General features: G+C 43.3%; 1 protein-coding gene across 1 annotated transcript in view; it reads right to left on the bottom strand.

The window, feature by feature from the left end:
• Positions 1 to 1,992: 1,992 nt before the first annotated feature.
• DEF6 (DEF6 guanine nucleotide exchange factor) overlaps positions 1,993 to 12,933 on the bottom strand; it is a 419,734-nt gene continuing 408,793 nt past the window's right edge. The window contains exon 11 of the mRNA XM_078644309.1: positions 1,993 to 2,842. Coding sequence (XP_078500435.1) covers positions 2,637 to 2,842 — 206 coding nt within the window. The 3' untranslated portion in view covers positions 1,993 to 2,636. The remainder of the gene's footprint in view (positions 2,843 to 12,933) is intronic.

Below are 12,933 nucleotides of genomic sequence, written 5' to 3'. Positions count from 1 at the left end.
ATCCAAAATGTGATCTATAAATAAGTAGTCTATGTAGACACACTGGATATTTAAACAGTCCTAAATACGAAGGGATCACAATTCGCTCTTGAATACCTTTCTGAAAAGGGTGACTGTAATCACATTTACCAGGGAGCAATATTGATGTTCGCATGAACTGAGGGCAGGTATTGCCCAAGTGACGCGCATACTCCATAGCGCCAATGTCTCCAAACCCAAGGAGACATTTTAGGTTTGCAGTCAAGCTTAATAATAAACTATTGCACTCCAGGATTATATCATGCAAATATATTTTGCAGCTGTATGTGGCACAGAGTTTTTGTGGCTACACAAACTTCTAGCCTCCAGGTGGAAACAAATAGGTTAAAGTAATGCATGTTATGGTTATAGTTTTCCAACTCATCATATATCATCCACTGTATGGCTGTCTCTCACCTGGAGGATATTTTGTTCTTCGCCCGATTCTCTCTGTGGCTAAATATCTGGTTGAAGTGCACCTTAAATGATTCATTCTAATAGAAATGTTAAGGAAACATCATGTTGTTCACACACCCTAGGTAGCTTATGTAAGAGGCACGTGTAATGTCTCAGGGTGCCCTTCTATTTATTCAACTTTGGTCACATTCATGTCCATGGTTAAAATGTGCATTAGGGAAATATTCCTTACCTGATAAAACACCAATGGAAAGCAGAACATCTATTAATCCTCCATTGAGTTCAACTGTCCCACTGAAATGCCTCCAGACCGTGAGCCTACGCTCTCTTGTTAATTAAGACCAACCAGTAAAATTGTTTGGCCAGATTTAGGTTGGGCATCATAAAGTATTCAGTTTGCTCAAGGGTGGTTCTCAATAAATGCTTTGTACTTCTGTCAATGTGAAAAGCAGGCTGGTCAAACTGAAATGCACCTTGCCTTTTTTTGACACAAATACATCTGGGGACATATTTATTAAAAAGTCACGCTGCGCAGCAAGTTACCTTGCTGCGCTGCGCGAGAGGGCAGGAATGCACCATATTTAACATAATACAGCGCATTCCTGTCTTTACCCAGCGCCAACACAGGCACCCTTGCCCCATAGTGCAAGGGTGTCTGCTTTGTAAGAAGGATTGTTTTTGTGCAGGAAGGTACACCATCCTACACAAAAACAGTTCCCCGAGGCATTTTCCTCTTTCTATGTGTGCTGCCGAATGCAGTACACATAGAAAGAGGAAGTAACGAGCAGAAATACAGATATTTCTCCTCATTACGCCTCACCTGGGAAGGCATAGCATTCTGACGCATTCCAAGGTTTAACAGTATTGATACATCAGGGAATGCTTCAAAAGTCCATGGGTCGATGGACGCGTGGCAACACCCACGCTCCACCCATGGAACGTCTTTCCAGGGCAGAGTAACACAATGCAGTAAGTTGCACTGTGTTGCATTACTCTGAGTTCATCAGGCCACTCAGAGCCACGCAAGGTGGCCTTGCGTGGCTTGATAAATCCTACTGAGGTTTTGCGTCACCCTTGCATCCCCTAGCGTGGCACAAGGGCGACGTAAACCCTACATAAATATGGACCTGGCCTTTAGCTTGTGTGCTTTGTTTCGAGTTGTTAGACCTCAGTTTTTAAGGCTCATGATGTCAGATACCCATTTACTTGCTATGGGATGATGAACTTTCTGGTGGCGGTAGTAAATATTAGGAATCCAACAGAAGTTTTTTAATTTCTTAAACAACTGCTTTTGTGTGTCTAAGATTATCATGCTCCAGCAAACTCTTTAGAGGGCTGCTCAAGACGAGGTGAGATATTGCCTACCTGCATTGTAGATCTGGATATTACCAAGAGAATCATAGCATTTTCTTAGGGACATAAAATAGTAAGGATTCCAAAACATGTGCAGCACAACTTGAGAGCTTCAAAACTGCATATTGATACGTGATTAAACTCAGTCGACCAAGTTGGCATGCAGATAACATGTACAGCAAAGAAGGTTGCAAAATACCTCAGAACCTTTACAAATTTTATTCCACTTAAATATGACAGTCCAACGAAAAAAATGTCTGGAACTCAAATTTCCCTAATGCATATGGTACTGCATAAATTATGCAAAACAAAAAAGGAGAGAACTCTGGGATGCTAACGTTTTAGGAGTAGAGCATGCCTCGTAAAATTGATAAGCCACAGGTGACCAATTCAGTTTCTGAATTATACTAAAGTAATTTGTAGCTGCATTTAGAAATAAGCCAATAAAATCATGAATCTGTTAATAACACAAATATTGTTCTATATACTGCTATTTCTGGCCGAATAAAAGTTTTTTAGGCATTGCCCTACTCCGAGACATGTCTTTATAAACATGTTGTGCTGGCTCACCTTCTTCAATGTATAATACAGGCTTAGCCCAGTAACGGTAAAATGTAGAGTGAGCGAAATCCGTACTTGGTGCTATTTTTAAATAAAAATAGTTAAAGTAAAAAAATAAAGCTGTAAAAAAACCTATCTCATCAACTTATACTTTGCTGAAATTCATATAAATCTGTCCCTTTGGCGGCCGGTGCTGGCGATATCGCTCCAGACAGTTCTGTTTGACTGTTCATGCATCAGAAGGCCCCTAGGTTCTTTTTCCAATAACCTAAAGCAGTTTTCAATTTTCAAGGTGCTGGGTCCAACATGTCTGCCGTGGACATGTGAGATGGAGGCTGGTTCTCATCTCTTTTCGCAGTCTCTTTGCAGTCCAAGCAGTGCAAACTAGAATCCTTCTCCTCAGCCTTCTGAACTGTTTTCACCGAGGAATTTCGACGGTTCAGAACAGGGCCACAGAAAGCAGGTTTCACACTGCTAGGGGCCAGGCGCTTTTCTGCAGAGAGAAAAGAAGGCAAAACAGTTAGCTTAACACTAAACAGATCGGAATTTGTGACATGCATCTCCAAACCTATACTCAGTCAGTCAGTCAAAATAACTTTATTCGATTCTTAAGAATCATAAAAGTTTACATGCATACATATTATAGTTCTTAAAAGAAAACCTCTACAAAAAGACTGTCACAAAATACATGATCAAGCTTTAAAAATTTAAGATTTCAACACATATATCGTCCTCCAGCATCATGCTAACTCCCACTGCAAAGATGTCATAATTAATCAAATTAATTCATCATATTAGTGTTCCACACATGAATATTAAATAGGTAATGCTATAAAATCATTTAAAAGCTTAATTTCATATTACGATTCATACAGTGTCCTAATTGATAAGGCAGTTCGAGTAAAGTTAAGCATGGCAATACAGATAGCAGCAGTAGATAAAGAACGTAAGAAATTAAAACCCTCCTGATAGGAACAGGGTCTAATATCACGCAAAATAGGTTTGATAAAACGTGTCCTTGGATCTTTGTAGAGATTGCAGAACAATACAAAGTGCATCGTGCTTTGTTGGGCTAAATTATTGCACGGACAGGGAGTTAATCTAACACACCAACTCACCTGTTTAGGGAAAGCCACAAGAAAGTGCAATGTGCAGAGTCGAAATCTGGTCTTAAGGAAACGTGAAAAACACTCCTTGAAAATAATAAGTCCTCTGATGTCCACATTTTTCCCCAGAGGATCAACAGTGCAATATTTATTCTATCCCTTACAAAGTCCATTCCCCCTTCTAGGTGACTAAAACATTGGAGAAACTAACAGGGATCATTAATAATCTTTTTAAAAATTAATTTTCCAGGATTTGTAGCTGGTTGCTTTTGTGATGTCCCCATACTCCTGCCCCGAAAGTAGCTACTGATAGACATTTAGGTTTGTATAGGGTTATCATCTCCGCTACTGGCTTATGTCCTATCTTACAAGCTAAGTGGAACAGTCCCTCCACTGTTCTGTTAGTGTTTTGGACTCTGGCCACAATCAGTGGCTCCCAATTTAATTTGTTATTAAAAACATTCCCTAAATAAGTACAAATGGGCATCTTGTTTATTATCTTATCCTTCACCACATATGTCCTTGTTTTTGTTCGTTTAGGGCCACACACTATAATAAAAGATTTACTAAAATGTACTTTCAAGTCTAATGCCAACATAAAGTCAGTAAAGGCATTCAAGGCTTTTGGAAGGCTATTGGCCGTCAAGGCCATCAGGACAGTGTTGTCTGCGTATGACAGCAGGGGTACTGATTTACCTCCTATGCTGGGAAAGTCTAGTTGTTGCTCCAAAAGAAAAGCCTCCAGACCATTTGTATGTAATAGGAATAAAAAAGGGGCCAAGATGCACCCTTGACGAACCCCCTCCGTTGAAACAATTGACCTGGTCTTCTCACCCCAGGATCATAACGGATAGAAACAGTAGTAGAGGCATGCAACCTCCACAACAGGGTTATAAGGGGCTCCTCGGAGCCCATTTTGTCCATTAAATTCCATAACTTCCCCCTGTTCATTGTATCAAATGTGCTGGATAAGTCCATGAAGCCAAGGTGGATTGACCCCCTTCTCGCCTTCATGTACTTACCCATGATCAGGGACAGGTTGAGGCACTGTTTGTTTGTTCCATGCCCCTTCTGAAGCCATATTGAGTGTTGGATATGAGACCAGAGTCATTAGCCCAAGTTTCCAAGCGTGCTAGAATTACCCTCCCCAAGACTCAATAAGGGATATGGGCCTGTAGCATGCTGGATCGTTTCTATTAGCTTTTTTGTAGATCGGCACCACTACAGCCTCTTTCCATGATGAAGGGATCTGTCCCACTATTACAGCTTTAAAAACATTAACCAATAGTTCGTGGTTGCTTTTAAATAAGTACAGGGGCACCCCGTCCGGGCCTGGTGCTTTTCAGGAAACACCCTTTGTTAGAGCGCCTTTAACCTCACGAGCAGTCAGGGAGGAACTATGGTGATATGCTGTATCTAAATGAATTACTGGTCCATCCCTTTGTTCATCAGGAGAGACGCAGTTTGGGTTAAAAAGCTTTGTAAAATGATGTTCCCAGGCTTCCCCTAGTATTGTTGACGCCATGCTCTTCACCTTGTTAGTGAAAAGGAGGCAATTGATAACCTCCCAGAAACTTTTAGAATCCCTGAGAGCACTAGCTCTTTCAAGATCTTCCCATGCTTGTCTTCTTAGATCATCCTTTCTCTGCTTAATTATTAGTTTATTAGTTTGCCTTGCTTTCTTGATCAAAGTTCGGTCACGAGGTATTGCATGCAAGGCATTCTTAAGATCTTTATGCGCCCCGGTGCACTCTGCATTAAACCATCTTCTTTCTTGAGGGGCCCTCCTTTTCACAAGCTTGGTCAAGAATTTAGAAACATTTTTACAAATAAATTCAAAATCCCATATAACTACGTCTGGGTGGGAATCATGAGTTAAACATGACATAATTTGACTTAAATTGGTTTTAAATATGTTCTCCTCCTCAAACTAAGAGGGATTTATTTTACTCCATTTTAGTCTTACTGCCTGGTTACGATTATACTTAAGTGGACACTTATCGCCCTTGCCCTCCTGTGCCGTTACATACATAAAAATAGTGAGGGGATTGTGGTCACTAGTTGGGTTTAGTTCAACCGCAAACCTCACTACGAGGCTGGTGAATTTTCTAGATATTAACAGAAAATCAATTGTACTAGTATTACCCCCACCCGGGTAAGTTGGATATTGTATTGACGGGGTACTAACCAAAGTATCAGCTAGACATAAATCATTAACCACAATAATAGAGTTTAACGCTTCAAACTGCGTGGTGTGTTTAAAATGTGGCAAGGGCTGATTCTCAGTATCAGTGAGCCCACAAATATTGGTTGAACTATAGCCACATAATGTGCAATTAAAATCACCTGCCCAAATTATACATAAAGGATGATATTTCCCTGCAATCTTATTGATTTCCTCTTTGAGGGTGTTAACGGCCTCACAGTTATTTGTATCAAAATATTATAGTACTAGTGTACCAAAAGTATTGTAGCATCAATCAAATTTGAAATCAAGATGAGCTGGTACCAGGGGGAGACAATTATATTCTCTGCCGTTAGGGACCCATATTTAACAGAAATCCATGTTACCAGACCTCCCTTTGCTCTCCCTGCAATTGAAAGTGTTGCCTGGACATTGAAAGAACAGTATCCATCTATATCAATTTCATTCAAACTCCAAGTTTCTTGGACACAAATTATGTCAAATGTATTAATATATTGAAGCCACGTCTCATCAGTTAATTTTGAGGAAATTCCTGCAATATTCCAAGAGATAAGTCTAAGAGGGCAGATACTACTTTAACTTCCCCAAAAATATCAGTAATTACTGGCACTGGTGAAGGGCATGAGCTATTAGCAGGGTCATAATCATATATAAAAGTGGAGGCGACAACACGTTCTGCTGAATTTTAGGCTTTATCTACATCATTCAAGGGAATATCCTAGTTCCCTACATTTCTCTCAGCGGGGTTTGTCAATCTATATCTGCAAGCCCACTCAGTGCCTCAAAGCGATTTAGGTGATGCCAGACAGGTTGCAGAGGATGCTTGTTTGCCCGAATAAGCCTCTCTTCCTCTACAACTTGCCATTGAAGTCCGGGCGGTTGGTAAAAGAACCCATGGGGTAGAAGGGATATTCCCCTTGTATCTACAGTCCAGTTGTCCGTTCTGTCTAGTATCATCTTAACCAGAGCTGGGGATCTGAATGACAAAACTATACAATCTCCCGGGAGGTTCTTAGTAAATTTGCCCACCCACCCAATTCGACGCACCATCTTCAATTCTGAAAATACCACGTTATTGGTTATCCCTGTCCTCCTATTTAAAAAGTGCAACAATTTATTCTTCAAATAAGACCAGTGTTCTGACTCATCAGGCGATAATGGGGGGATGTTGGCTAATACTAGGGTATATGGAGTTGCTTCTGGGGGTAAGTGTAGATTAGCATTGGGGCCACGAAGGCGTCTTTGATCAGGAATCTGACCTTCTATTACACTTGTGAGCTGGGATATCCTACCCTGGGTACGGCTAGGCTTATCAGTGCAGGCGCTACCAGGTGCATGCATATTCAGACCCTGCTTGGTAGTCAGACCTTTTGTCTGTTGTGTAATATCAATGCCATTTTGCAAGGTGGATGGTACCCTGGGGCTTTCTGAATCAGGCAGGTAAACAACTCCTCAAGTTGCAGTGCTTTTTGAAGCAGCAACAGGGGCAATGGCATCTGCTCTTTTTTGGGAATGAACATGCAAGGGTGGATAGGTGCTATTAGTCTCTGTCTTTTTCAGTTTACTTAATCTCTCTTCAATTCCAATTAGCTTTTGCAATATTGGTTCTAATAAAACTGACATTGATAGCTCCAGTTTTTTCCAAAAGTCTTCACCCTCTTGAAGAACCCCTTTAGATGAAATTTCTTTTAGGTTTGGGGTAGGCCCCGGGTTGCACTCTTTATCGGCTGGGTTTGCTCCTACGCCCCAACAGTTTAGGCAAGAGGTAGTTTTGTTTATTAGAGTCCTGCCCTTTCCTTTTCTTAGCCGGAGGTGCCTGGCTATTTTCCTGTATGGATTTTGTTTTCTGACCCCGCGTCTGACCCCGTGTCACCATGTTTAGCACAATTGGCACACTGGCTTTTACAGGATTGTTAATTACATCAACAATATCAGGCATTACAGACATTTGAAGCATTGATAACTTCTAAATCCGAGACTGTTGCCTGCAGCGAGCTAGTATGCAATGAGTCCAATTCTGCATTAATTCATGGCTCGGGGGTATTGGGAGTGAGTTGATTACAAGGGTGTTGGAGTTCCAGGGACAGTCTGCGCTCAGTGAGCTCTATTTCATGAATGAGTGCGGACTCAGCCCTGAGTAAAAAAGCATCCAAAGTCCCCACGTCCCCTTGCCCATTTCCACGTCTCGGCCTGCTCATTTTCAACACTCGACAGCTAAGGTCAATGTTAGTGTCAATATCAATTATCAAATATGACTGTGTTTCAGTACCTTATCCTTAAATAGACAGGACCAGGAAGCTCCCGAACGATGAGTTGATAAATTTCAGTGGTGTGGCCCAGCTCGGCCTCCTTCGGCCTCTGACGGCGCGGGGTGGCCGGTGGAGGTCTTATCGCACACATCGTCAGAGGAGGCGCCGCCTGCGGGGTTGCTGGGAATTGTAGTCCAGCGTGTTCCCCTCATGGCTGGAGTAGGTAATGGCAACGATGACCGTTCCCCTCACGGCAGGCTGATGAAAGTGGTGGTAATGTTGACCGTTCAGCGTTATCACTGCGTCCGTCCAATAAGTAATCCCCAGTTGTTTATAGGCCAAAGGAAGACAGCTGTCGAGAGGTCAACTTTAGATATCTTTATGCAGTAAACAGTCAAAATATCGACTACAAAATATTGAATGGACATAATATCGAGTTTAAAATATAGAATGGACAAAATATCGAATGGACAGAATATAGACATCAAAAATATCGTTTTTAAGGTAAGTAATGTAATATCGAATGTTAAAAATATAGAAAGTTAAAATATCGAAGTATATAATATAGGTTATTAAAATGATCGAATTTTTAATAATATCGAATTTTTTATAGTGTTTTTATGTTATTATATGTGTGAAAAGTGTGTATTTATGTTATAATTTATTTTAATTAATGAATTGTGTTTTTTAAATTTTTGCGTAATTTAATTTTGTAGCGGGTTGTGGGTTTATAGGGGAATAGGGTGGGAAGTAATTTAATTATAATTAATTAAATATGTAAATGTATTTATTAGTATTCATTTTTAATTAATTGTTAATTGATTTATATTTGGTAATTAATTAAATTTTAATTGGCAATTAATTTTAATTAATTGATTAATTGCTAATTATGTTAATTTTACTAATTTATTTTCTGTAGCGGGTTGTGGGTGTATAGGGGAATAGGGTGGGAAGTAATTTAATTATAATTAATAAAATATGTAAATTTATTTATTGGTATTCATTTTTAATTAATTGTTAATTAATTTTTTATGGGTAATTAATTAAATTAGAATTGCCAATTAATTTTATTTAATTGATTAATTGCTAATTATGTTAATTTTACTAATTTATTTTCTGTAGCGGGTTGTGGGTTTATAGGGGAAAAGGGTGGGAAGTAATTTATTTATAATTAATTAAATAAATAAATTTATTTAATTGTATTTAAATTGAAATAATTGTTAATTAATTTCTAAATGTTACATTATTAATTGTTAATTTGTAAATAATTTGTATTAATAGGTAATTAATTGTAATATTTAATTTTAATCTGTAATTTTAATTGATTAATTATTATATTATATTAAATTGGTAATTACTTTTCATAAATTTTTTTTTTTTTTTTTTTTTGTCATTTAGTATATATATATTTATTTCAACTTCTGTTTATTAAGCCTCAGTTCGAGACACACATAAGAAAAGGGTCACAGTGACACAGCGATAAGCCTACAACCCTCATGGGGCCGGCCGCGTGAAAGAATTCGTGGTGCAAAGATTGCATAAATCGAAACGTCCAAACACACTCGCCGATCTGCACATCAACGGCCAGCAAGATCCCACGAAGTCAACCATGAAGGGGGCCAAGAAGCGCTGCCCGGCACATCTCAGTGATACCCCGCCTTACAGACCTTCCCTCGGAGCGGGCAAGTACAAACATTTCAAACAGAAACAAGTAACCAGCCCCAGGGGCCCAACAGTCAACCAGAGGCCCAAGAGAAGGCCGTCAAAAGAGTAAAGCAGAGGTGAGAAGGAGAAGAGAAGAAGAGCAGGGGAGGAGTAGGGAAGAGGCAGAGGAGACAGCCGCTGCATTGGGGGCGTCACAGGGTGCGGGGAGTATAGGGCAGCGCCGCATCTTCCACCAGTTGCAATGCTCGCAGCGAAGGGGGCATATTCCTAGCGTATTCGCTCCTGCAAAGGTAAGCTACTAGTGGCCTCCAAACCTTTTCAAAGCGGGTCGCGCGAGACTGCAGCCTGGCCGAGAGTAGTTCCATAGTAACGACCTGCCACAGTCTGCCGAACCATACAGCTAGAGGGGGGGCCTCCACCTTCTTCCAGTACAGAGCGATAAGTTGTCTAGCGGCACCCAACATTTGCATCGCCAAGGTCCAATCACTACAGGTCAGGGCCAGCAGATCAACAGGCTTAAGTCCCAGTAGTATCGTGCCAGCAGCATCAGGCAGGGGAAATCCCAGCACCCCCCGAATGTGGCTCAACACCTCCTTCCAAAAGATAGCGATTACCGGGCATGTCCACCAAATGTGCATGAAGTCGCCTGGCACATGATTGCATCTCCAACAACCGGGCGATACAGAGGGAAACATCTTGTGCAGGCGTTGGGGCGTGTAGTACCACAGCGTCATCACCTTGTACGCATTTTCCTGTTGCGGCACACTGCGGTACACCTTAGGAACATCCCTCCAGAGGCGGGTCCACTGCGCCTGATCAATATCAGCCCCTAGAGTCTCCTGCCAACGACGCTGATAGGGGTGTGCAGGGGGTGCGGAAGGATGTTGTAGAATCCGATACATTTTTGATATAAGGCCCTTCGAGCCCGCACCGGAGCGTGCCAGCCTCTCGAATGGGGTGAAGGCCCGAGAGGCCCCCGGGTACATCGCATCTGACAGGGCCCAGTGGCGCAACTGCAGAAACTGTAATTCAGCCTCCGGGGGAAGACGGAACTCCTCTCTACAATGGCCAAAGGACTTAAGGGAGCTTCCGTCAAAGAGATCCGTAAGGACTTTTCAGTCTTCTCGTGTCCACCTGCGAAAGGCGGTAGTATGGTTAGCCGGCGGAAACCACGGGTTATCCTCTATGGGGGTGTGAGGTGAGGGGAAAGTCGTAAGGCCCTTTCGCACCGCCACCTTGTCCCACACGTCCAGGACTGTTCTAGTGGGAATCGCCAGATAAGCACTAGGGGCCCTTCCCGCCCTATGGGTCCAAGCGAGGTTCCAGATCGTGCGGCCCGTGACCGCCCGGTCCAGGTGTAGCCACCCCTTCTCACTCCGTCTAATACCCCACTCGATGACAAACCGCAAGTGGGCAGCCCAATAATAGTCCACCAGATTCGGGCACCCCAGCCCTCCACGATCCCGCGGGGCCATGAGGAGTGCCTGGGAGAAGCGGGGTTTCTTGCCCCCCAGATGAATTGAGTGCAGTCCCTTTGCAAGGCTCTAATCTTCGGCAGAGGGATAGGCGTAGGAAGGCATTGGAACAGGTAGAGTACTTTCGGCAGGATGGACATTTTGACCGCATTCAACCTGCCCAACCACGAGGGGGTAAGAGGTTTCCACCGCTGCAGATCAGCGAGAACTGATTTGCGGCATTCCGCCCAGTTGAGCGCCGACCAGCCGTCCAAAGAGGGAGTCAGGGAGAGGCCGAGGTATCGGATATGTTGGTCCGTCCATCGGTAGGGGCACAGCACCTCCAGGGGAGGAACCTCGGTCGGAGGAATTATTATTATTATTATTTATGGATCTTGTAGAGCGCACGGCTACCTCCGTCGGAGGTGTCCCGGCGCTAAAAACTGTCAGTAGAGATAAAGAAGTATCTATCTAGAATGAGGAAAATAGCCAAGTTTTCAGGCGGCTGCGGAACAGTGTTTCAGATGAGGCAAATCTGAGGTCTAAAGGGAGGCAGTTCCAATGTTTCGCAGCCAGGACAGCGAAAGCTCTGCCACCCATTCGTGTGCGGCGAAAGCGTGGCACAACCATAAGGCGTAGGCTGTTGGAACGTAGGTCTCTCACTGAATGGGATAATGTCAGTCTCTTTCTTAAGTATTCAGGACCGGTCCCGTTAAGAGCACGGAAAGCAAGAGTAAGTGTTTTGAACTTAATCCGAGAAGCTATAGGCAGCCAGTGGAGCTTTTTACGAAACATGGAGATCGAATGTCGGAAAGGGATATTGCCAATCAGTCTTGCAGCCGCGTTTTGAACTGCTTGCAGGCGTTCAATTTGATATAGAGGGGCCCCTGCATAAAGACTGTTGGCATAATCCAAATGGGACGTTATTAGCGCCTGGGTGACTGTTCGGCGCGCATCCATAGGCAAGAATGGAAAGATTTTTTTCATCATTTTTAGCTTACCAAAGCAGGCCGCCGTGACTTTGTTAATTTGAGGGCCACAGGAGAGCGTGTCGTCAAACTGGAATCCCAGATTACGGGCCGTGTGCACCGGAATAGGGGGGGGGTTAAGTACCGTAGGCCACCACAGAGAGGGGGGTATTGTCATTTTTTGATTGAAGAACAAGACCTCCGTCTTATCCGTATTAAGACGAAGGTGACTCGAGGCCATCCATGAACAGATTTCTCCCAAACAGTGGCGGAAGCTAGAGAGGCTGGAGTCAGAGTGATCTCTAAAGGAGAATATCAGCTGTGTGTCATCAGCATATGAAATCACTCTGACTCCGCAGGCCTCCACAACCTTGGCTAACGGAGCCAGGTAGACATTAAAGAACAGAGGGCTCAATGCCGAGCCCTGAGGGACTCCACAGACAAGAGGTTTGGACCCTGCTTTAAAAGGTCTGAGGAGAACCCTCTGTGATCGGCCCTGGAGAAAAGATGTGATCCAAGACAGTGCAGAGCCACACAGGCCAATCTGCTCCAGTCGGTCTAAGAGTATTTGATGAGACACCGTATCGAAAGCGGCGGACAGGTATCGTGAGGTTAAGCACCCACGATTTATCGTGATTAATTTTTAAACCCGAGGCGCTTTCGAAGGAACAGAGCACTTCATGAAGTGCCGGCAAGGACCGTCTCGGTTCCGTCAGAGTGAGGATAAGGTCGTCTGCGTATAACGCCACTTTATGGGCCTGCCCCCCCATCTGAACGCCGCAGATGTCCGGGTTACGCCTGATCAGGTCCGCCAGTGGTTCGATCGCCAGGGCGAACAGCAATGGCGAGAGAGGGCAGCCCTGCCGTGTCCCTCTGCCAATGGCAAACGGGTCCGTTAACCTCCCATTCACCCTGACCCTCGCCCTCGGTTCCACA

Source organism: Lissotriton helveticus, chromosome 5_1 (assembly GCF_964261635.1).
Source record: "Lissotriton helveticus chromosome 5_1, aLisHel1.1, whole genome shotgun sequence".
NCBI classification, from domain to species: Eukaryota; Metazoa; Chordata; class Amphibia; order Caudata; family Salamandridae; genus Lissotriton; species Lissotriton helveticus.
The sequence above is the reverse complement of the archived record's forward strand: the minus strand, read 5'-3'. Positions and strand labels throughout refer to the sequence as shown.